At 39.0% G+C, this 24412-nt stretch overlaps 1 protein-coding gene and 1 long non-coding RNA gene across 6 annotated transcripts in view; one reads left to right on the plus strand and one right to left on the minus strand.

The window, feature by feature from the left end:
* RAP1GDS1 (Rap1 GTPase-GDP dissociation stimulator 1) overlaps nt 1-22848 on the plus strand; it is a 106105-nt gene extending 83257 nt beyond the window's left edge. For 3 of the 5 annotated variants that reach the window (XM_075500604.1, XM_075500607.1, XM_075500609.1), the window contains 10 exons: nt 4643-4771; nt 7207-7332; nt 10002-10145; nt 10419-10550; nt 10959-11093; nt 12679-12804; nt 13787-13926; nt 16889-17015; nt 18338-18466; nt 22181-22847. In XM_075500604.1, the coding sequence (XP_075356719.1) occupies nt 4643-4771; nt 7207-7332; nt 10002-10145; nt 10419-10550; nt 10959-11093; nt 12679-12804; nt 13787-13926; nt 16889-17015; nt 18338-18466; nt 22181-22308 (1316 nt within the window). In that variant the 3' untranslated portion in view covers nt 22309-22847. Of the gene's footprint in view, nt 1-4642; nt 4772-7206; nt 7333-10001; nt 10146-10418; nt 10551-10958; nt 11094-12678; nt 12805-13786; nt 13927-16888; nt 17016-18337; nt 18467-22180 lie in introns of all 5 variants that reach the window. The other 2 variants (XM_075500605.1, XM_075500606.1) reach the window with 1 other exon arrangement.
* On the minus strand, nt 18460-21762 carry LOC142409282 (uncharacterized). The gene is made up of 3 exons (XR_012775551.1): nt 21070-21762; nt 19052-19271; nt 18460-18925 (listed from the first exon to the last, which is right to left on the minus strand). It is a non-coding gene; the product is annotated as an uncharacterized LOC142409282 (long non-coding RNA).
* Nucleotides 22849-24412: the final 1564 nt, after the last annotated feature.

The raw sequence follows: 24412 nt of genomic DNA on the forward strand, positions 1-24412 counted from the left end.
AATCATATTTTACTACCCAAATTCAATCAAACACAAATAGCTCAACCCTGCTTTCCATTATTAGTTCTTAAAATGCAAAGTTGCAGGTATGGCTAGGAATGAAACAAATGTGTCACACATGTTTGTGAATGTTTTTGCTCATAGCTTAATCCCAAAAGAAGCAAGTCTTGACAAAAACCTATAATAATTCTTTCTTTGTCAAGCTATGCAAACTTTATTTGGGGTATATACCCATGCTTAAAGCTGCTGTTTGGCACCTTTCAGTGGGTTCAGTATGTTGTTGTGCTTCTCCCATTCTGAAGACTGCTATCATTACATATAGTCTCTGTGTAGCTATGAATCTGCTTAAGAGCAAGAGGCAAAGCAGGCTTGGATAAAGACTGAAAAACTAATAACTTATCTAATAAAACTAATAATCATATGCAAACACTCACATAAAAGAGTTAGTAACATGAGTAGTTATTCTGCAGATCTCATAATCCTGTGAGCCAAGACTACTTACAAGGTAATGGGATCAGTCTATAAGGTAGCTAATTGTCTCTTGAGATTTATAAAACAAACCATGAAAGCATTTTTAAAGAAATGCAGAAATGATGGAAGAACTAAGCCAATTGGCTTACTAGGTAGTCAAATTGGAGACCAAAAGTTAACTGGATACAGTATGCATGTGTGAAAGTATACATATATTTATATATATATGGACTTATATATGTAGATAAAAATAATTATGCTTATAGATTGCTTCCTCATCTCATTTCATAATAAACTTCAGTCTGTCAAGGTTGTCTTTCCTTCAGTGCCTTTGTAAAATGTAACATTCTGATGTTAAATCATACAACTGCCAAGCCTTTCTTATTCTCACAAAACTCTTAGCGACTGGAATGAATGTTGGGGACTGATTTGCACTGTTTACCATCTGCAGAAGCAATGTAAATAGACAAGAAATGAAAGGGAGATTTATGGCACCATTATTATGGTCTAACAGCAATGTTTCAGTAATGCTTCCTTCTAAGACTTAACCTTTGTTAATTTTCATGCTTGCCGTGGTTTTTGTTTCATTTACATCACAGCTAAAGATGTCTAGCATGCTTTCAAGACCTAAATATACAAATGCAAAGTAACATAAAGCATGTAAAAGCAGATAAAAAGTATGTTTCTAGTGATAGTGAGACAATCAATACCATCACTTACATGTTATATGATGATTTAACATAGATGTGAGGATTGCAAGCAGGTTTCTCTAGGGTATGAAATTATGCCACCAATTTGTACAAAACAAGTTTTCCTTTGGCATTATAATCACGGTTACTGATGAAACACAAAATGACTAGTTGTTTTCTGAAATTCTGTCCAAAATCAGCTTTTTAAACTCAAATGCCCCCAATAAAGTTCTCAATTTGGGATATTCTCCCCAGATCTTACTTTTTGGAGTTTCCATGTGTGTCACCGAAGGACATGGAGCCATTGAAATTCAAGTTTTAGGTAGGTAATTCTTTGTGCTGGCGCATGTATTGATTGCCTTTTATCTACCTGTATATGCATCTGTACAGCATCACTGTCAGTGCTTTTCACCCCAAGAGAACACAGAGGCATCTTACTAGTGCAACATGTGATAGCAGCGTAAAATTTGAGAGAATTTATTTTGTGGCTTTAAGTCATAAATTCAGAAGAGGCATTCAGTTTTTCATGCTTCCTGCTCACTATGCACAAAGTTCTGCTTAGGAAGCTGATAGACATGTTGTTTCACCCTGAGACATGACGTTGCCTGGCTTCGTGGCTCACTTTAGTCCTGTGTCAGGCAACTGCTTGTAGGATGCACGTTTCCCCTGAATTTGTCTCCTGCTCTAGTAGGGCCTTAACACTTCCTGCAATGAAAGGCTGACATACGCAGTTATTCCAAGTTACCCGGTCTGCAGTCTTTCATAGGAGACCCTGAGAACTCCTCTCAGTCCCTTCAGCTAAGACTGAACCACTTAGATGTTTTTAATTTCTCTGAACTAAAAAGTGCTGTAGGTCTCCATACCAGTGAGAAGCCTAATACTTTTCTCTTAAACATCTTCTTAATAGACTTTGCTCTTGTATTTACTAGAGAGAGGGCCTCCTATTGGTGGTAAGGACAGATGTAAATGACAAGTTCAGAATTTGTATGGCAAGCCCAGGCTTAAATATAAACATAGCAAATAGCTGCTGGCAGCCTTTTACTTTCAAAGGTTTTGCCTCCTGTGCAGCTTTGTGACTCAGGGTTGTCCCGTCTTTGGCAGAGGAGAAAATTTATCCTTTCGCTTACTGCAGTTAAGGCATCAATATTTACCTTATTGGCAATTCTTGTAATCCCATTCCTACCACTGTAGACCATTCCTGTACTCAGGTGCCGTCCTTCTACTCCAGGGAAATGAGACTGGTATGGAGTCAGGTATAATACCTGACTTCTGACCCAGTACAGTTGTTCTTTCTTGGTATATTTTCTTTTTTCCTTTTTTCCTACTTGGGAATTCTAGAGGCCCTTTAATCAGTGCGCTCCATGCTATCTTGAACAACAATATATCCTTCTATTTGGCTCTTAAGATTCCTGTTTCCTTTCAAAGGTGGATATGGTTTCTCTTTTTCCACTTGTCTTCTCCTCTGCACTTTTTATATATTTCGTATTAAGAAAGAGACAGCAGGAAAAAAACCCTGCTCAAAATAGACAGTTTATGTTTTTGATGTCAGAATGCTTTGCCAAATGAAGCCCATAGAGATTAATTGTCTCTCTGTCCATTACAGTTGGATAAAGTGATTTTAGAGTGACTAAAGGCATAGTCTGGTAACAAAGCAATTTCTTTCCACATAATTTTCTATGGCATTTGTGGTTTGTGTCTTTGTTCTCCTACTCTCCATGACTACCATTTTTCCTTCAGAATCTTTAAGTGTCTGCAGGGGACAATCACAAACCAAGGACAAAACCAGATTATTTACCAGTAACTTGAGTTCTCCTACACAATCATTTTCTCCACAAAAGCATTCCAGCTCCCCCCTCGCCAATTTTCCTATTCAGAGATAGATTTTTACAGTCAGTTTGGAATGAAGTAGGAGGGTATAGTAGTGACTCACATCTGCCAGAGGTAAAATGGCATTCAATGCATGCGCTAGTGCAATTTGTACTTACCTGAAATTTGACAACTTCAGCAGCTCTTTGATGTCTGACACGACGTTCTCATAAATTTCTCTAAAGACCACGAATCTGTGGAAGAGGTAAACCCGCCTCTCCGCCCCCTGCCCCCCCTCCCCAACAGGAAATTCAGTTACTGGTAAGTAATACAGTTTTATTAAAGCTGTCAAGCCATAAGGATTCCTGCTCATCTCCAATAGCCTGTAATAACCATGCCATTTAGTTACTTAGGGTACCAAATTGATAATTAGTATAAAAGTATTTTAAACTGAATATAAATGAATTAAACATTCCAGAATATTTTCATAATTTTTATTATATGAAAATTTCAAACACACTTGGCAGAATCTTGAAGGCAAAGAGTTTTCCAAGAGCATGAGATGATACTAAATTTGCTAGACTTAAGTTGCACTATGTTTTTATCTCCCTGTAAAAATCTGCAATTTTTATGTCTCTCATTTCACAGATATAAAAACTCCCAACTGATGTCAGTTGCTCAGAATGAATTCCTTAAAAAAAATAATGAATTCTCCTGTAGGTCTTGACCCAAAGCTAAATAAAGTAATAACAGTTCTCTTGAATTCACTGGGCTTTGGATCCTTGTCTTTTGAGTCTGTAACATTTAAACGTAGTTAAAAGGCTTAGAAACAAAGGAAAAAAGATGCTTAGGAAAATTGCTAAACAACATCTGGTATGTTCATGTCTGCTTCATTCTATTCAACTGTGAAACAATGTTTTTCTTCTTTGCTATGTTAAAGGTAAAATGTGTAAGAGAAAATATTGTTATAAATAATCCTTCAAAACAATCATGTTTCTGCCTAACCATCAAAGCATCTTTCTATTTGCAGACATCTAGGAGCAATAACTTTCTTACTTGTAAATACTATAAACTTTCATCCTGTGCAAGAAATTATCAGAATGGCTTCTAAGGACTTTTCTTAAACCTTCCATTTTTTTGTCTTTATTAAACTTTCTTTTTTCTCAAGCTCCTCATAATCTACATTGTGACTTCCTGTGTTTATAAAACTTTTCATTTATTTCAGTGCCAGTTTATATTCATTCTAATTTTAATTTTCCAGTTTTGATCTTTAAGGGAAAACAGTATATAGGAACATGCTCTCAGATAAATAATTATTTCACTGACGTAGTTTTGTTTTATTTCAGTCAGCTAGTCTCAGTGAGCTCAGAATCAAGCCCAACATGTATTAGGAACCTGATAACCACAAAATTGTCAGTAGCTGCGTAATCCACTATAGCCTATGACTATATCAGGAGGGAATATTTCTGGGAATACGTCCCATTGCCAAGGGCAGGGGGAATTAGGAGTCCGTATCTCAAGTCTGGACCAGATCCTAGTGTAGAAGAGTAGAGGAGACAGACATTTTAATGCTGCTTAGCCTAGAAGCTGCTCTGTGTGAAAAATGCTTTTTTGGTTTAAAGAATAGTACTACAAACAGAAATGCTAACTCACTGTTGTACTTTCTCTTTATGTAGATACCCTGCAGTCACAGCTTATCAATATGGGTGTTATTCCTACATTAGTGAAATTGTTGGGTATTCATTGCCAAAATGCAGCTCTGACAGAGATGTGCCTTGTTGCATTTGGCAATTTAGCAGAACTTGGTAAGTCCACAATATTCATCTCAAAGTTACATCCAGTTTTTGTAAAATTAAATCTTAAGACTAAAAAAAGCCTTGCACTGATGCTTGTTCCGTTCCTTTTGGTACACTCAAAATTTAAAGCAAGCAATTTCTGCTTATTGTCTCTAAAATCTATAGTTGTCTCTTTTTTTCCCCTTAAGTAACTGACATTTATTTGGGTACTTAGTACAACCTTATGTTTTATGTTAACATTCTTCAATGTAACTAAGCACATTTTAAATCATCTAAACTATTTCCTGAGCGCTGCTACTTAACTGTGAATTATTTATTAATAATATAAATGATGTATCCTGGTGTAGCTCCACAAAGTTATATTGGGATTAAATTTAGCTCATGGAAATCACTGAATAAAACTGAGGCAGGCACAATTCATAAATCTCCCTATACAATATTCTTTTAGGTGTAGACTTTTAACATGTTCTAGACTAAATACTTGCCTGTTTAAATAATGAATACTACTAAGCTGTAGATGTTATTTTTAGCAAGTTTAGTTACAGCTTCATTTAAATTGAAGTTTGTGGTCCTGCTTTGATCCAATGTCTTTGCAAGTGGATTAGTTTTCATTGGAATTCCACAAAGTGTAAACCAACAGGGTGTAAACTAACAAGGGCCTGCGTTTTATTATCACTTGTAGTTTACATTGCTGCTGTTCTTTTGCTAACCTATTCAGTGAAATTTTAGTCTTATGAGTTTTTTTGCACTGGAGTACAATAATATAGCAGTTATGATAACCTGTATTTCTAAGAAGATTCAGCAGTTCAAAGTATGAAAAATATATCTATGCGTTTGTACTATTTGGTGGCCTGAAGTTATTCACAACTGTCCTAAGTTCATAGATTTCAAGGCCAGAGAGAATATCACATTACCTAGTGTAGTCTGATCACACGCATAATACCTTTGCTTATAGCAGACAAGTCTACTTAACAAAACAACAGAAAGAGCCATCAAAACAGCACTAAAGAAATTAATAGATCAGAGATCTTCAAGATAGGCGCTATGTATTGTGTCTCCACAGCAGAAAGTATAATACGACTCGTATACTGGAAATTCTAGTGCTAAAATGCAACTAAAACCATAAGGATATTAAATATAATAAATGGTATCTTCACCAAGAACTACATTTCCTTTCCCTCTTTGGAAAGATTCAGCTTTGTCCAGTTGAGTAATAAGAACCATGGGAAAGAAGCTTAACAGCAGCTGCTTCCCTTCCTGTTCCCATATGCTGAAAAGGTGCTCGTTCTTTAAGATTGGCACAAAATTAATTTAGCTTGTAATACTTTAATCTCCCTTAAGCAATAGCTTAGTCAATCACATTGTAACTGTAATATTTTATTTTTGGCTTGTAACTTCAGGGAATTTTATTGTCAGGTTGTCATTTTTCATCACTTAAGAGACAACTGCATTCCACAGATCCCTTGAGAAGCGTTATATGAACTCTTATTCTGTGTCAAAGCAGGGCAAAAACCCAATAAAGAGAGTGATGGTTCTGCTTTTAAAAATACTAGAAAGGTCAAAAATCCACTTAGAATATGCTATGCAGTTGGTGCATATTGAGAGAAAACAATAACGGGATGTGCATGAAAGGGTCTAAGGCTGCAGTTCATGCTTTTCCCCAGCCCTTGGGGTCAATTCTACATTAAAATAATCCCTAACCATCCATTAGAGCAGTAGCAAAGGTGCTGGAAGGTTTCCTAACTACAGATGGCCCTCAGGAGGTGGCAACTGGAGAATGCAGAACACCAGCCCTACCACCTGCATCTCCTGTAATACTGCCAGTGAGGAGGAATAAGATGCAGGCAATGGAGTAAGAGATGCTTTTGTTGAATCTACATTTGAAGAACCGTTATCTGCTGGCTAACCTCCTGGTAGCAAGCTAGCCCATCTGTAAAGCTGCTTTATGCTATCTGTGTAGTATGAAATGGCCCTGCAACAGTCATGCGCAGATTTCAAAGGAAACGTCACCATCATGAAACTGTGTAAATATTAAAGCATTAAGTACAACTCTTCATCTCTCCCATAGAAAATGGAGTATATAATCTGTTGGTCTTCCTGTTAAGCTGAGGGGAATCAAAGACTTAATATATATTTTTGTAATGTTACTGTTTCTATAGCTACCTTTACATTGTGTTGGGCAGAAACAGCCCCAACAGCCTTGATCATATATTTATATATTTTTAACAGCCTTAATCATCATTAATTCAGGTCAGTACATTTATCTTAAAGTGTTAGACATTTTTCTTTTCATTTAGTGACAAGCATGAGTCTATTGTTCTTGTCTGTGAAAAGCGCTATTAGTCATCTTACTGAATAAACCTGGTAATAAAGAGAAAAAAAATAGTCCTACCTTTTGATGTGGTTTGTTTACTTGATACTGAATTTTCCCTTTTGCTTCACAGAGTCAAGTAAAGAGCAGTTTGCCTACACAAACATTGCTGAAGAGCTTGTGAAACTGTTCAAGAAGCAAATAGAGCATGATAAAAAAGAGATGATTTTTGAAGTTTTGGCTCCCCTGGCAGAAAATGGTGAGAATTTGGGTTTTTTTCTTACACTATTTTGTATTCATTCCCTTATATGTATTTTGGTATATCAGTGTCTTTTGCAGGCACTAAATGCAGAGTAACTGGCTGCCTCATTCGGAAGCCGCCATGGTTGATCCTTGTGATGACAGTTTCATATGAAGTGAATAGGTCTTAATTGTCTGAGCATATGACAGGAGCCAAGAAATTGTTGATGCTAATTGCATCTCTGATTCACTCTGTATATGACTATGTTATATTTTATTTCCCTCCAGTGGGAATATCAAAAGCTGCTTTTTAGAGGGCTTTACAACATTTGTCTGCAAAATGCTGGCTCAAGTGTTCATAGTCCATTACATCACCAGGACATCAGTCATTATGTCATTTCCTGGGATCACAGAACCACTGGCAGTTCCATTTCCTATGGACGTGACGACAAATTAACTCTATCTCAGCTGAAACCAGGACAGTATTTTTGCAAGGGGCATGTTAATTGCAGAGCTAAGAGCTGGACGCTCTCCCCTACTGTTCATTGAGAGATCACATACATTTAATTTGGGAGTTTGTTGGTGTATATTATGGTAGCCCCAGGTGACTTGAGTTTCATTCACTGCTCAAGCCAGAGCGGGCAGTGATGTGTGCCCAGTCACCCCTCCGGGATGTTCCTCCCAGATGAGTTCTGGGTAGTTTGTATAATCTACCATCTGCCTGTAAGGGAAATGAAGAAATGAATTAACAGGTGGAGCTGGACTGAAGTGGGAAGCAGTTCTGAGTATGGAAGACATCACAGTATTTGATGGCTCTATAACCTTGTTTTAATCACCTCAGCATTAAAGCTTGTTTGAATGGAATAAATTATTAGATAGAATTGTAAACTCTAAAGATTTAGGTTTTATCCTACTCTGTTGTACACACACACTCTGTGTCTGTTTTACATAGTATAAATCAAGACAAATTTTTACTTCAATTTAAAAAGTTATTTTGTCTTTTAAGTGGTATGTAAAGACGGATTCCTTTTTTCAGTTCTAAAAATGCACATTTTGCCAAAATATATTCATTTATTACATAATAACTAACAAGTTGCTCTAAGATAGTTCCGTCCTTGGAGACTGACACAGAATTGGTTCCAACCTTTTGCAAGTTTGACATATTTCCGTTCAAATGCTTAATTTTTCTTAGACTATGTTTTATAGTCACAATAAAATTTGATAAGTGTACTGCTGCTGAACATAACTCAGGTGCTTGCATGTTATGAGGTAGTCAGCTGAACTCTTCCACTGTAGATTAAAGGCATACTTAAGTGAGCTCACTGTGCTGGTACTGTTTAGGTGCTTTTGATTGTAGATAAATAGCAATAGGTCAGCAGGTAAAAACATCTAAATGAAGTATTTGCAGAGTCTGGGTTTTGGTGGTTGGGTTTTTTTGAGGTTTTGTTTTGTTTTCTTCTTAAGGACACCGATGTAGCAATTTATATTTCAAATCACAGCACACCTGCAACCTGGTATTCTGTAACTGAGGGAACTCTCTATTTTTTAAAGAACCTCAGTGCAAAAGTACCTATTTAAAGAAATCCCAACTGGATATTTTGCATTCCCTAACAAAGTTCATGAGAAGGTCAGCTGCTCTTAGAGGAACAATGAATTTCACTCAGGCAAAAAGCCTAGTGACAACAGGAAAATGGGAGTCAGTCACATCCTTCACCAGAGGTAGAACACTTCTCCTCACCCAACTGTCACTTGTAAACTATATGAAAAAAATATTTCCAAAGCTTTGGCCTTTAAAAATATTTTAACTTGGGTTAAACTCCTTGTTGTTAAAACACCATTTCATGCAGAAAGCTAAGAGAAATCCATTTGTTTGCACATTTCTGCAAAGGTTTGTGACTGTGCTTTCTAAAATCAGCACGCAAAAACTACCAGAATCACTTTCACATAACGAAAAGACATAACACAGCATCAGATGACCTGCCATTCCCACTTAACAGAAAGGGAGTTTCGTCATGTGAAGGAGATTCCCAGCTCCAAGTTCACAGGGAAAAATCTGTTAAAGATTGTGTTGTAGATACAACAGAAAAAATATTGCTCCCAAGTCCTATTTCACCACCTGAAAAACATGTTTATCACCTTCTCTGTTGAGCCTTGTTGCCAATAACAACTAAGAAATGAGTTTGCCTCATCAGTTTCGGTGATTACTTGCTCTGAGATTTCATCCAAAAATTCTATATTTTATACTTGCATGTCTCAGTGAAGTCAGTAGCTCTTCCATACATGAAACAGAGGAAGAAACCCTAAGTTTGTTCTGCAACGCAGCTAAAAGTCTTTTGAAAGCCCAAACACGGCACAGTCCTTATGAGTCTGCTTCGTGATGACTGAGATGCCAGAAGTTTGCTGTAGAGAAATATCCTCATTTTTGAGAAGTGAAGAGCAGCGCCATACAGCTTCAGCATATAGTTGTGCTCTAAAGGCAGTCCAGAGCCAGGGAAGCACCTGGCAGCACCTGGAATAACAGAAGTTGGCCCTGAGAATTTAAAAGTTAAAAATTGCAGTTTTATCTACACAAGCTGTCAGTGAAACCATTGACATCACTACTTCTTTTCACAGTCTGTCCTGCATGTATGTACAATACATGTATTTAAAGACATGATCCTGACTCCTATTATCCGTGCTATTCTTCAGATGTCATTAAACTGCAGCTGGTTGAAGCAGGCTTGGTGGAGTGCTTACTTGAGATCGTCCAGAAGACCGTGGACAGTGACAAAGAGGAGGATATTGCAGAGCTTAAAACAGCTTCTGATCTTATGGTTTTATTATTGCTTGGAGGTAAGTACAGTGTGTCACTACTTTCTGCAAAGCAGCAGCAGATACCTGTAATGCCGTTTGGCTGCTGAATTTTACTGTTTATTAATTTTCTAAATAACCTAGAGGACCTGCTACCTGCTAGTTAACATTTAATGGGTCAGATTTTGTCTCTCATCCCATTGCAGGACTGGATTAATTTTAGTGAAGCCAGCAGAGCTTCACAGATATAAAGAGAAGAATTTTCCCTAACAAACACTTCTCTGGCTTGCTGACTGTCTATGCTTTTTACCCCAGATGAATCCATGCAAAAGTTATTTGAAGGAGGAAAAGGCAGTGTGTTCCAAAGAGTACTTTCATGGATTCCTTCCAATAGCCATCAGCTACAGCTTGCAGGAGCATTGGCTATTGCAAATTTTGCCAGAAATGGTAAGAATATGCCATAATAGCTTATGTTAATTTATCTGTGCCCTTCTATTATGCTCTGTCCGTACAGCTACAGACAAAAACTGCATGTCATGGTAAAGCTAGTATTGAGCTATACAGCAACATCAGTAGTTTTATACTTTACAATCCTGAAAAGCATTAAGCCTACTTCAAAAATACTGTTTCACATTTGTAGAGTGGTATAGGGGATTTCTGCCTTCTTCAGTGTTTCTTATATCACTCTTCTAAATTTGTCATGAGCACTACAATTCCCATTGATGATGGTGGTCAAATTCTCAACAATAAAATCTAGAAAGGAGCAAGGAAATAACCCTTCTATTCTTAAAAAGCTCTTATAAAAATCTGAGTAATAATCTTCCATTCACAAGTAACGTGTCTCATCTCACACAGACGGAAACTGCATCCATATGGTGGATAATGGCATAGTTCAAAAGCTGATGGATCTGCTAGACAGACATGTGGAGGATGGAAATGTAACTGTGCAGCACGCTGCACTGAGTGCTCTCAGAAACCTGGCTATTCCTGGTAAGCCTCGCTTTGCATTGCTAATTACCTAAAGGTGAACTTCTGTTCTCCCCCTGCACAGCCCCAGGGGATGAGGGTGGGAGAACTGACTGACAGCCCTAGAGGCACGTCAGGCTGCTGCTTTTCATTCAGGCCCATCATTGCTTTTATGTCTTTTGCACAGCAGTTGTGACCAGCAGTATTGAGTACATCACAGGCCTATTGACCATCCTTTGCCACTTTGATCCCACAGTATCATCCCCCACTAAGGAAAGGGCAGCTCTGTAACAGGCAGGGAGCTGAGGCGGCCTCGGATATGATTTCTCAATCCTTTCTGTCCAGAGCACTGCATTTCTTTTGTTTGTTTGTTTCATTTGGGATCTCTTTCACAGCTGAGGGTCCCCACCAGAGAGCAGTGCCCACTTTGTTGAAACACTGCATCTTACTGTAACTTCCTCAGGCTTTGACAATTCACAAATTGGAGCTGGAGGCAGACTGTTAGAATAGCCAGCCTATTGCAATTAGCTACTGTTTGTAGGCAATGAACTGAATGCTAATTTTGTCATTTTTAATAACCTAATTTACATGAGTTTTGATTGCCCAAGCATAAAAGGCAGAGCACATGCACATAAAAACAAAGCAAGGCTGTAATACTTGTGTGTGCTTTCTTGTACCAAGCCAAAAATAAGTCTTTCATCCATTTAACCTTATTTTACAATTTTCAGTTTTGACAAACAATCACTTTCTAAAAATGATCATGCATACGTAACTAAACCCATGCAGCTTTAACGGTACGCCATTTGCTTACCTTTCTCAGGTGAGTAATTCTATTAACTTCCGTCAGTCAGCAAGCTTCCCTGTGGCCTATGCTCAAGGATGTCTGCCAGAGACCTACATAAGATTTAATGTACATTGTCATAGAAAAATGAGCAAGTAATAACTGGCCTCGGTGATGAACTGCTTGTTAAACACTACTTTGACTATGAAATAAGTACTTTTTTCTAAGTACAATATTGGACCAAGTTTGCACCTTACATATATTTCAGAGAGCTCCATGAAGGTGGAGAACTTAGACTAGTGGAGGGGATGAGAGTTTGGAGGGGCACTACAAGGACTACAGGCTCCAGGCATGTCAGGCCACAGTGTTGTTTGTATAAAGTATTGGAACTGGGTAAGGGGTTCTTCTGCTAATTGGATGCTGTAGCTCCTTTGCCTATGTGAGCCAGAAGAGTGATGTTGGGAATCAGAGGAGTTTCCTCATATTTTGGAGTGCAAGTACTAGCCTGGGCTTCTGCTTCATGCATTTTGTGGAAGACGCCTTTCCTAGACCAAGGGGGAAAAGTCTAGCCTTCAGTTTATGCTCAGGCTGAACACTGGAAATTAGACGTGCATGCTAGGAAAAAGCACTTCATTTCACACCTGTGTCTTCGCAACCATGACATTTTTCCAGAATGCAGTATTGTAAGCGCACACTCAGGTTCCTGAAGTCTGTGTTCACAAGCTATTTTTCAAACTGTGTCTGAAAATTTGCTTCAAGACCATCTTAGAAATAAATTGCATCTTCCAGAAATGTTCTTGAGATCATTCCTGTTCTTTATTCATGCAGTCGTAAATAAGGCTAAGATGCTATCAGCTGGTGTTGCAGAAGCTGTATTGAAATTTCTCAGATCGGAGATGCCCCCTGTTCAATTCAAGCTACTGGGAACATTAAGAATGTTAATAGATGCACAAGGTAAAAATAAACTGTTCTCTATGTTAAGTGATTCTCTTTGGTTTGGTCTGTGATATGCTGCCAAGATTCTTACAAGAGGAAAGCAGAGGGTTTTTAAAAATTTTATTCCTGAAGTCTTGGAATAAATCTAATACATATGCAAAGGGAGAGGAATGTGGGTTGATTTTTTTTTTCAGAACTCCTAAATTGACTACCAGGGACCCTCAGAATAGGTGTCAAATGCTTATTTACTTTTGTACTTCAGAACTCTCCTACACTGTCACATTACGAGTATGTAATGAGGCGTGAGTGTTTTAAGCTACCACTCCTGTTTTGCTGTTCACTTACTGCATTTCCTGGCTGTACCTAGCTCCTTGGAACAGACTAATGCACTTGTTAATTGATAAACTGCCATTTCAAAATGAACAAGCACCTTTTAGTTTAACAGCTTGTTCCAGGATGAGGATTTGTAAAATCAGAAGTCTGCTAAAAACCACAAGTAGTTAATGAGATAAATTAGCCAAGTATTTATTTTTGACCCAGGCCTGCAGATTTTTTCAAAAGATCCATTCAAGTTCTAGCAAAGCTATTAGATATCAAATAGAAATTCATTGAAGAAACCTATGTGACTTACAGTCTATAAAACCTAATCTGACAACAGTGCTCCCCTTCTGGCAGTGGTCCCTTCTGCTTTTGAATTTTTGAGCTAGCTCAGCTGGGAGCGTGACATCACCTGTATTTTCCCTATTGTTAATCGATGCACAAGCCTCATTAACTGGGCTGATAAGTTGTTTTCAAAAACTGGATTATGAATGTTTTTCTGTATTTTGTTTCCATTTTGACTTGCTTCCACGCAACCTAGACTTTTCCCACTGTTAGCGCGAGCTAGAGAAGTTCTACTTAACGAACTCCTTCTAGTTAGTAACCTTCAGCTTATTTTTCTAGCACTTGCTTAAAAAAGTGACAACTTTTTTGTTGTGTTGTTGGCTCCCGCATCATGTAGCAGAAGCAGCTGAACAGCTGGGCAAAAATGTAAAACTGGTGGAACGATTGGTGGAGTGGTGTGAAGCCAAGGATCATGCAGGTGTGATGGGAGAGTCCAACAGACTACTTTCTGCACTTATACGACACAGCAAATCAAAAGTAAGTTAGTGGTGAAAAAGGTCAGCTTGTAAGAACTAAGAGTAACCTCTGCACTTGGTATTGGTAGCCGCGGCCTCCAGTATGTAATCCTTCTGGAGAGCCACGTTGCTTAATTCACGTTACACCTCCTCTGCCTCTGGGACCTGCTAGTCAGACACAAGCAACAGGTTTAAATGCTTACTGGAACTAAGTAGTTAAAAAAAAATTAAAGCAAAACAATTTCAGAGTGGCAGGCCAGTTGAAGGAACACCGTTAGGATTCATGTGGCTAAGCCTTGACTCATTTTTATTTGTATTGTATCCTGTAGAAGTTCAGCATGCCATATTTTCTACATTTTAATGATACTATATATGAAGAATCATTGCACTCAATTGTTATGATCTTGCTATATATTTATATAAAATTGAGATCCAGAAATAGTCTGTCTCCCTACTCTTCGTATAGCGTATTTCAGAGTTTTAAGATTCTAACAGATCATTAGAAATGCTCATTTATTCCAAATTCTAACAGAAGCTTGCTTGTACATGGCAAAAGGTATGACATTAAGAGAAACTGTGGGACAGATGAGTTCTGTCCCTCCCATCACCTTCGCATCAACCAAATACCTTTACATAAGCAGTCCAAGTCTACAGTCCTTGCTCAGGAGAGTATTAGGCGAAACGTAGCCTTAGAAGGGACAAAAGCATCTCCTCTGGAAACAAGCTATTTCAGGCTCAGACGTCACTTAATTTCGTGTGTTCACTGATATGAACACAGGCTGCATGAGTGAGCTTAAATAGCAAGTGTGATTTGGACAACTCGGACCTTAACAGTGACCTCTTCATTCATGCATGGCATTTGCAAAGTGAAAAACGTAATTGTGGACCTGATCTGTACTGAGCCGCTCCAGAAACAAACCAACAGGACTTAGAGAGATTTAAATCTTTGCTGATTTCTAATATTACTGTCTCTTTCTAATGCCCATTCTCCATTTTATTTTCAGCCACTAAAACTGATCAGGTTTCATTTTTTCTGAGTTCTCATTTTTTCTACACCCTCCCCACACAGTCCACAAGATGCATGCGTAGATGCCATACGCCACCACAGATGCAGGTTTTTATCAGTACTCTACAGGGGAACAGAATTCAATCCTAAATATAGAGACATTTTTGATGGCATCAAATAGATATTAATACAGAAGTTAACAGAATTATCACAGATGAACTTTTGTGTGGTTTATGTACTCATAGAGGAAACTTGACTGGAAGAGGAAAACAGAGCTGAGAGGGTGGGGGGATTTTAATGCTTTTACTGCCCTCTAGGTTTGAATACGAGTACAACTATATGGTTCTTTACAGCACATTAGATTTGAATTCAGTTTTTAATTTTAAAGGATTTGGGGTAATATTTACAAAGGTGACAGTAGTTTAGAAAACTTATGTCTCATTCTAAAAAAATTGAGTGAGTTAAGCCACACTAGCACCAAACCTGACTGCTGTCATCTCTTCTGTCTATTTGGTACTGCCTTTTAGAGGGTGATGTGCACCTACAAAATACAAAATTTTAATGTCAAAGGTGCTGATTGATTCACAAGGTTTATATAGCCAAAATTCCACACCAATTCAAATGGAAATTAGCAGTTCCCAGATTATTCCATGAAGTCTGAAAACTACTTTGAAGTTCCACCACAAAAATCGCAAATAATAAAACACATCATTGCAAGTAAGGAAAAATATAAAAATACTTACATCCCTGCATACATTATGTCATTCAGAAAAAGCAGGTTTTAAATGTTAAATTCTCGAGTCATTAGGCTATGACTTGTGCCACTGGCATCTTCAGTATGATTATCTAAAAATATTTCCGTTTTCAAGAATTATGATCATATTGCATCTGTTTCCTTGCATAAAGAATGTCACTGCATAGCCTGTGCAAGCACTGGAACATACATGTATCAGTTAATGAGTTTTGGCTTGTGGCTGGAGTTAGAAAGGGATGTGTGCTTTAAATGGAAATTCAACACAGTGATTAAAAATTTAAATCAGATTCTTATTTCAAGAAGTAACTTCTATTTCAAAGCTTTGTGCACCCACAGAACAAATAAATAATAAAAACCAAACCACGTTTCCTTGAACCGTTTCCCTTCAGCATGCCAAGTTACCAGATTTTCAGGGAAACATTTTGCAAGTATTTTCGGGTCATATAATGGTGAAAAACATTAGGTGCAAAGTCACTTTTTAAATCATAATTAACAAGTAATCAAAGACCTGCAGACACCAGAAGTCTTTATTCATACTTTGTTACATATGTAAGTTGGATCAAATTTTAGACTTGAAAACAGAATCCCAGCTGCGTGTATTTTTAAACTGCTTTAAAGCCATTTTAAACTGCTTTAAAGCCATTTAACCCAGTCAGCGTTTTCATTCCAAGTACATCATTTCTGTTACATAGTAAGGTCAAATACTTGTGATCTCACCTCTCGGAAACGCTGAAAATTCATGGAGAGAGATGAAGGATTTGGTAACTTTATTAAAACTATATTCTTGTGTCTCCTTATCCCAAATATATGGTTTGTTGGGTGCTTTTGATAAGATGCTCTGAACATCACAATGCAAAGAAAGGAAAACTAATCATCTTTGAACACCAGCTGAGCTCAAATGTAGCAAAGTGGACTCGTTGGGCGATTGATGGCACACCATGAGAACTTGAGTTACACAGTATAACCTGGAAAAGAGTTAGTTACGTGTGTCTTAATCATGTGGTTAACTGGCTTGGTTTAACAGGTTGGATCTTATAATTGCAGAGTAACAGCAGATAATTTAGAGGCCCACATGTATGTACATTTATGTATAAAGTGACTATATGTGCATAAAGCCAATGAGTATCCTTACCCAAAGATAACATAGCATCCTTGACAATTTTGTTATTTAGTACAGTTTGTATGCAATGCAGAAGTCTTTCATTTCTATGTTATTTATTTTAGGATGTAATTAGGACCATTGTACAGAGTGGTGGCATCAAGCATTTAGTAACCATGGCAACCAGTGAACATGTAATAATGCAAAACGAAGCTCTCATTGCGCTGGCATTAATAGCAGCTTTAGAGTTAGGTGAGTATCCCAGCGGTTAACTCTACCTGTTTGCTTTCCAGTCCGTGGCCAAGAGAAGTTGTAGAGGGAGAGTTGTGCAAGTTTCTTTTGCAATGTAGAAAAGCCTCCTCCTTCCACCTGCCTTTCAGTAGCACGGAAATACATGACGTTCATGCAGACGTAGGCAGGCAGTAAGGTTATGCAGAAAACTGGAGTTTGCTGGTAATACAGTGTCTGCCCCATCATTCTGGTAGGTGATCACATGATCTAGAAAGGCCCTCGCACATAACTTTCAGATTTTGGGTAAAACCCAAAAGGCTAACAGTTAAGAAAATTGTACTTTAGAGCAGAGACTGTATGACCTGACTACATTCCTACACTGGAATGGTGAATCCCCTTTTGAGAGGGCTTATCAAAGTAAAGCTTTCACTTACCTAATTAGTGAGAGCTAGAGAATACATACAGGGCTGGATGATGCGCCCAAAATGTCTTTATTAAGGTCCACAGAAATAGGTGCAAGAGTTGCCATATGAAGGCAGAAATGATTACATGTCTTGACCTGCCTTTGTAGTACCTCAGCTTACTAAACAAAAAGGTAAGTGCCCAACAGAGGTTTTGTTTATCCTATTTGCTTGCTTATTAACTAAGGTAACGAACTAAAGCAACATTACATATTTTTGCTCTTGATTTCATCTCTTGCCATCGTGTACTAGAGGAATGCTATGTTCAACTTCCAAATTGCTGCCAAGGCATCAGGGAATTGTTTTAATTAAAAGGAAGAATGTTCCTAATCACATGAATTGTCTAACCCTTCTTTGTCTTGTCGTCAGACATTTTGGAGGCTTCAAGCCTGAATTCAGTATATAATGTTTCTTATAAAAATACAGAGGAAACTCTGATCTGAAAAGTTTTTCACAGCCTTTACAATGGACCCCCGAGTTCCCTCTACCATGGAATCAAGAATTACACCATCTGTATTTACTCAGACAAAATTTCCAAAAGCAAATTCAGGCAATGGAAGTCTTGAAAGCTGAAATATTGCAGGTGTTGGCCTAAATCGCTAGAATCCCTCGTGGCTTTTCCATCAGCTCACTGCACATTTAAGACTGGATTTTAACTCTGTGATTGTCCTTTCAAGCAGTTAGGCTATTTTATATTTTTATAGCAAGAGCTGTGATTCCTATCATCATACCATCTAATACGTGCTTCAGTTTTATGTCAATGAGTTACATACCACGCACCACTTGCACTATGGTGAGAGATCCATGTTTCAATAAATGGCTAGCAGACGGAAGCATCAAAGATGCACTTCCAGATTTACAAATTTTTCACTTGTATTTCAGTCACTGCTGAAAAGGATCTTGAAAATGCTCAGCTTGTTCAGATTCTACACAGACTGCTCTCAGATGACAGGAGTGCTCCAGAAATAAAATACAACTCCATGGTGCTGATCTGTGCCCTTATAGGATCTGGTAAGTATTCAGGAGGGGCTGCTTTCCTAAGCGATTTATGTATTTAAACTTAGTTCTCCCTTTTAGCCTGAACATAGAATGTGTGCAAACACACTCTGAGACTGGTTCTCTGTTCACAATGAATGTACACAGAACAGTTCCATTTACTATGACACTTTATTTATAGTGTTTTTTTATAGTGTCAAGAAAGAGGCTGTTAACTCAGTTTTGGATATTAACTGCAGAAATTGGACTCTGGCTTCAGCAGGATGCAGCTAGCTCAAACTTCAAGTGACAGAAGAGAAATGAAAGGCATTTAAAACTTTGCAAATATGCAGATAACAAGAACTGTATTTTCCCCTTCAGCTGCAAGTTCCCCATAATAGATGTGTGATGGCTTTTTTTTTATTGGTCAACTTAGTCAAGTAAAATTCAGTGGAATTTTTTGCAAGGAGCCTCCTCACTTGTAGTTTTAAATTCCTACAAGAATGGTAGGAAACAAATAAAGATACAGGTAATATTAGCAAGGACACATGTGCACACAAATGAGTACTTAGTACAGCACGTAGGCTCTAATCCTGCTTTAGGAGGGATCCTCACACTTACCTCACTAGGAAGAGTCCTTCCCTCAGCAGCCCTCACATGCTCGGCCCAGCAGGCAGTAGTGTTCATGGGTGCTTTGAAAGATGAGGAGGACATGCTCTAACACATGTCAGTCAGTACTGGACACTGTAAAGTCTAATCTTTCTGAGCTGACCCTCTGCTAAAGGTCAGACTGTTTTGAGGATGGTGTAGCAGACTATGGTTTGATACTGCAACTTCCCACCTGTGTGGGGGCAAACAAAAAACCAAATAAACAAAAAAATAAGAGCAAGGTATCGTGGAGAAATTGGATTTCCAGCTGAGGTTTCAAGAAGTCGCTACATTTCTTTCATTCAGTTCTTTAAGAAGTATTTACTCTGTGGAAGGAGAGCAAATTTCATTCCATAAAGGTTTCCAAAATGCACAGACAACTAAGATGACAAAGAACTGGATTAAGTACAGAAAGGTGGAAACTCAGAGCCTGTCTGCACCCAACTTGCCAAGTGTGAAACATTTGAAGGTTCTCCAGAGATGAGTTTACAGCAATTCAACTGAATTGATTAAAAGTTATCATAGCTAAGTCTGTGCTGTCTCTGTAAACAAAGCTGCTCCCCCTCCCCCCCCAACAGAGTTCGCTGTGCCTACTGTAAGTGTAACTCTGGTGACCTGTACATCCATGTGAGTGAATGCTGTATTACTGCCATCTTAAAGGAGCAAATATTTGTTTTTAGAGTAGTATATGCATCTCAATGTACAAAGATTGTGCTCAAAATTTGCTAACAAGTCTCAGCTCCCAGTAAGCATTCACTTTAATGTTAAGACATGTAATTTAGTTGTTATTCACAACCTTCTTAAGCCATTTTGTGCTTGGGATTATCCGACTATTTTAGAGCAGAAGCCTTTCTGCAGAGGTTCCCCCTCAGCCTCACTGTGATTTTCTTGTGTGTATTCCCACTGCTTCCAACTAAAATAATCACCCTCAGAAATTCTGCCTGACACTAGCATTTTCCCTTCCCTGAGTCTTGTCACCTGCAGGATTGACAGAGTTATGTAAAATCAAATACCGGTCTCTCTATTCAACCAGAGCAAGGAGCAGTCTTGTCTTGGGGGTTTTTTAAGGGTTACCCAACTGGCAGAGTTCAGTCTGCCACCACACTGTAACCTTTGCCTAGACATGAGGTGTCTTAGCCTGCTCCCTGGCTCACAGGGAACAGACAGCCCATGATTGCAATACGCAGCTGTAAAGTTAGTGTTCAGCCCTGTGACCCAGTGTTCAGCCCTGATTCCCAATGATCAGATCTGTGTAAAATTAGCGAGTACACGAGAGTAACAACTGAGCAACCCTGGTATTAACTTTTAACTTTTTTTTTTTTTTAAACTATCTTAAACGAGGGCGGGGGGGTCAAAGAGCCAAGTCTGCTCTTTACACGTGAAAATACTAAAATATCATCTCTAATACATCTCTCCCAGCTCTGTTGCCTCTAACTTACTTTCACCACTGTCTCCACACAGTGAGCATTTATATTTACATGTTTCTGTATTCTACTGTAAACAGACCTGCATAGCCATTTTCAAGTAATTGACTCCAGTATAGTTCCATAAAGACCATGGTTGCACTGGTTTAATTATTGGTAAGTTTAATTCTCCAGTGACTGCTGTTGTTACTATCCTTTGTTACACTGCATCTGGCATGACATTTAACTTGATATTGCCAACAGCTGTGTGTTAAGCAGTAAATACATATTTATATATGATTTTTGCCATCTGGAAGTTGCTCTTGCAACTGAGTGAATGGATGGAAAGAGGGAAAAATGAGGACAATGGAAAATGGAAACATGTAACCAAGAATCAGCAAAAACAGAGCATTCATAGCTAGCACAGTCACTTCTGTGTGTGAGGGTCTCCAGGCTCACAGGAATCTGGATGTTAAGCAGAAGTATTCAACCACTGTAAAGCACAGTAAATTCCTGAAATTCAGTTCAGTAACACCTGCTTAAACACGATGATATCTCAGAAGGAGGAGGAGAGCAGGAAGCGCTTACACAGCATAACCACCCCAACAGCTTCACTGACACCGCTCTGTATATGCAGGTTCCCAGGTGCACCACAGTGTGAGAGTTCCCAGCTCTTACACAGTAGGGGTTAAACTGCAAGAAAACTGAAAACATGTGAACAAGAAAGTAGGTAGGAAGGGAAACAAATGTCAAAGTTTGCTATTAAAAAAAAAGTAAATGTGCATAGCACACAGCACAGCTAATCTCAAACAGGTGGTTGGGATTTCTCCTGGGAAGCTCAGGGATTAGGCCCCCAGCAGCACCTGGGAAGCAAAAAAATGTATGTAGGTGTTTGTTACCGAGTAGGAGTTCACTAGAGCAGCCTGAACAGGGCATGAAACAAAACCAACTGCTTTGGATCTCAACTGTGAGATATCTAGAGTACAGGGCTTTGAGAAAACTCAACTTTTTTTAAAAAAAATTGCTCAGTTTTACGCGTTGTTCCCAACCTTTCCTTAGTTAATAAGGAACAAAGTACAGTGCAATCCAGGATCAGAATTGTAAAACAGCATCTCACAGTTTTGAGTAAAACCTAGGGTGCTGTATACATATGCACCGCCTCGAGCAATGCGCCACGTGTTGTATTTGTATTAACTTCAGAGCTGAACTGTGAACGGACAGCTAACAGTGGCCAAGTGGTGACACATCCATTAAAGAAACCATCTCACCCACTTCACACCACCACACAAACAATCAGAGCTGATTTGATACAGACAAACGAGGACGTAGTGAACCTTTCAAGGGAAGCTCACTTGGTCAGGCTAGTTTAAGGAATAAAGCAGAAAAATATTTTCACTAAAATTACTTCCTAAGCATCTGTTTTGGAAGGCAATCCAGGTGGATTGTCTTAACTGCTATGCAGCAGCTTCATCCTTCATCTCTGCCTGAAATCTGTGGAGTCTCCCAGGCCCTGGAGAGTTTTGTCTCCATCCTCAAAAGCAATTAAAAAAAGTAAATAAAAAGGTTATGCATACACACACATTTGTGTGCTTATGTGTGTACAGGGTTCAGTAGAAAAGTTTCTCACACTCACCAAGCTTTTCTGTTCTTTTGCCCATCTCATACAAAGCACCGTTTCTTTTAATATTTCTTTTTCCAGAACCTCTTCAAAAGGAAGTGCAGAGCATGGCGTTTCTAGAAGTCATATCAAAACTCCGCAGCCATGAGAACAAAACTGTTGCCCAGCAGGCCTCGCTAACAGAGCAGAGACTTGCTGTAGAAAGCTGAGAAAGGTCTTGTTTCCAATGCATCCCATCACAGATTTCACCTTTGTCCTCCGTCCTGCTGCCGCTCCTGCTATGTTTTCCACTGTATCACTCGTGCATGCGTGTAATGTTCCCACACAAATTGATGAACTGCTGTAGGTACCCGTCCAAAAAGGTTTCTACAAATTCATAGGTGGTGTTAACATGAACCTGTCTCCACCCGTAACTGTTCTACTTGTATTCTTGTTGCTTGGGCCACATAGTAGAATGTGCATGTTGTAGTCCTATGATGATGTAGAAGTGGTACTACACAATGACTCTCTCCTCATGCCCCCTAACTGCATAACAATGTACTACTAAATTAGGGACAATACAAGACGCAGCAAGTCCAGGCTAGTGTGCTGACTATAGGATTAAGAAGTAAATCTAGCTCCATTTTTGGTGCTTTGGAGATTCAGGTTTGAATGCAATGTACTGCTGCTCATTCACTGGTCTTGCCTATTAATGTCAAACTCGTGGTACCTAGAGGTAACAAATAAAAATTTCAGTGCTCTCACTTTATCCTGCGGTTTGTCCTTTTTTGTATTCACACGCAGAAGCCGCGACTGCACCACCATGCACTGGTGAAGAGCCCTTTTCGTTCTAGGCTCTGGCCCCAATGCAATCACTGCCTTTCAGTTGAGCGCATACAAAGGCAACAATTCCAACTGCTTTCACCGTGTACGCTCACACAGAGGCACTGTGTGGTTTAACAATCGTGCGTTTTAACAGGAATACACCATACAATCCTTATCCCATAAAGCCATGTGGGTATATGAGTGCTCTCAGGCTTGCTTGGGACTGGGTTTTTGTTTGTTGGGGGTTTTTTTGTAGATGGATTTTTAAAGGCATATCTTGCAGCAACTTTTCAACAGAACCCCATCAAGTGAGAAATGCAGCATGCAAGAGCCTTCCTTTTTCTCCTTTCCTAGGTAAAGGAGTTGGGAAATTGCCAGTTTAAGCATCTTGTCTCACAGCTGCTCTTTTGTAGGTTTGTAACGTGCCAGCAAGCAAACCAGCAGACGACTCTGGCAAAACAGGGAGCAGTTGGGATAGCAGTTTCCAGCAAGCCAGCACATGTTATTTTTGACTGTGCAATACCATTGTCTAGCTTGATCGAGCCCACAACGCACAATTACCATAAGATCTGTAACATTTTAAAAGTTAATTCAGCACTCCCAGTGCTGAAGTGCCAGCCTCAGAAGTTTCAGTCTCCTTGTTTATCAGCAGAAGAGGCAAACCCAGAGGCCAAGCACCCATGCGATCCTATGCCACCTGGTTGTAAACACACTGCTTTTAACCTTCCTAAATTCACTTCCCAGCTCCATGAAACCACTGGCTGTCCCGCAGACACTGTGATGGGAAGATGCCAGTCATGATGGGAAAGGGATTGCGTACACAAGGATTGGGTATGAAAAGAAACTTGCCTCAAATAGTCAGTTAAAGCTCCGAGACTGTACCAAAACACAGCGGATACTATGGGAGTATTCACACAGCAGAGGTTCCACGTCCATTTAATCCAGTGCCAGAAACACAGAGGAAAAGCCTCTAACACTAAACTGTACAACAGCCTCTTATTGAAAAAAAACATTCAAAAGGCATTTGCTAGTAATAGTGCAATAAAGGCACTAACAGAGTGTAGAGCTGTGAACACAGACCAGGACCCCGTGACATCAGGCACCGAATAACACAGAACCTCTGCACTGCTGAACGTAACCAGCATGTCTGCAATCACAGTTCATAGTGGACCCACGCGAGCCCAAGTTCTCTCAGGAAATAACTTCCATCAATTTAAAAAGATCCCAAAATAGATTTGGAAGACCAGTTATCCATGACTTACCTGGTTCTAGAAAGAGACTGTTCCTTTTGACATCGGTATAAACTGCAATTGCTCACACAAGCTGCTCATAACAAAAGCTGTGACACCAACAAAATTCCCATTCACCTGGTTGTCTAGTGGGACCTCAGGTTAAGCATCAGCCATATCCTTATCACCACATTTTAATTAGGGATACTACTGTCACAGCAAGCACAAACAAAGGCCAATGCTGATATCCTTCTGCTTCAGATGGTTTCCCTGGATCGAG

Source organism: Mycteria americana, chromosome 4 (assembly GCF_035582795.1).
Source record: "Mycteria americana isolate JAX WOST 10 ecotype Jacksonville Zoo and Gardens chromosome 4, USCA_MyAme_1.0, whole genome shotgun sequence".
NCBI classification, from domain to species: domain Eukaryota; kingdom Metazoa; phylum Chordata; class Aves; order Ciconiiformes; family Ciconiidae; genus Mycteria; species Mycteria americana.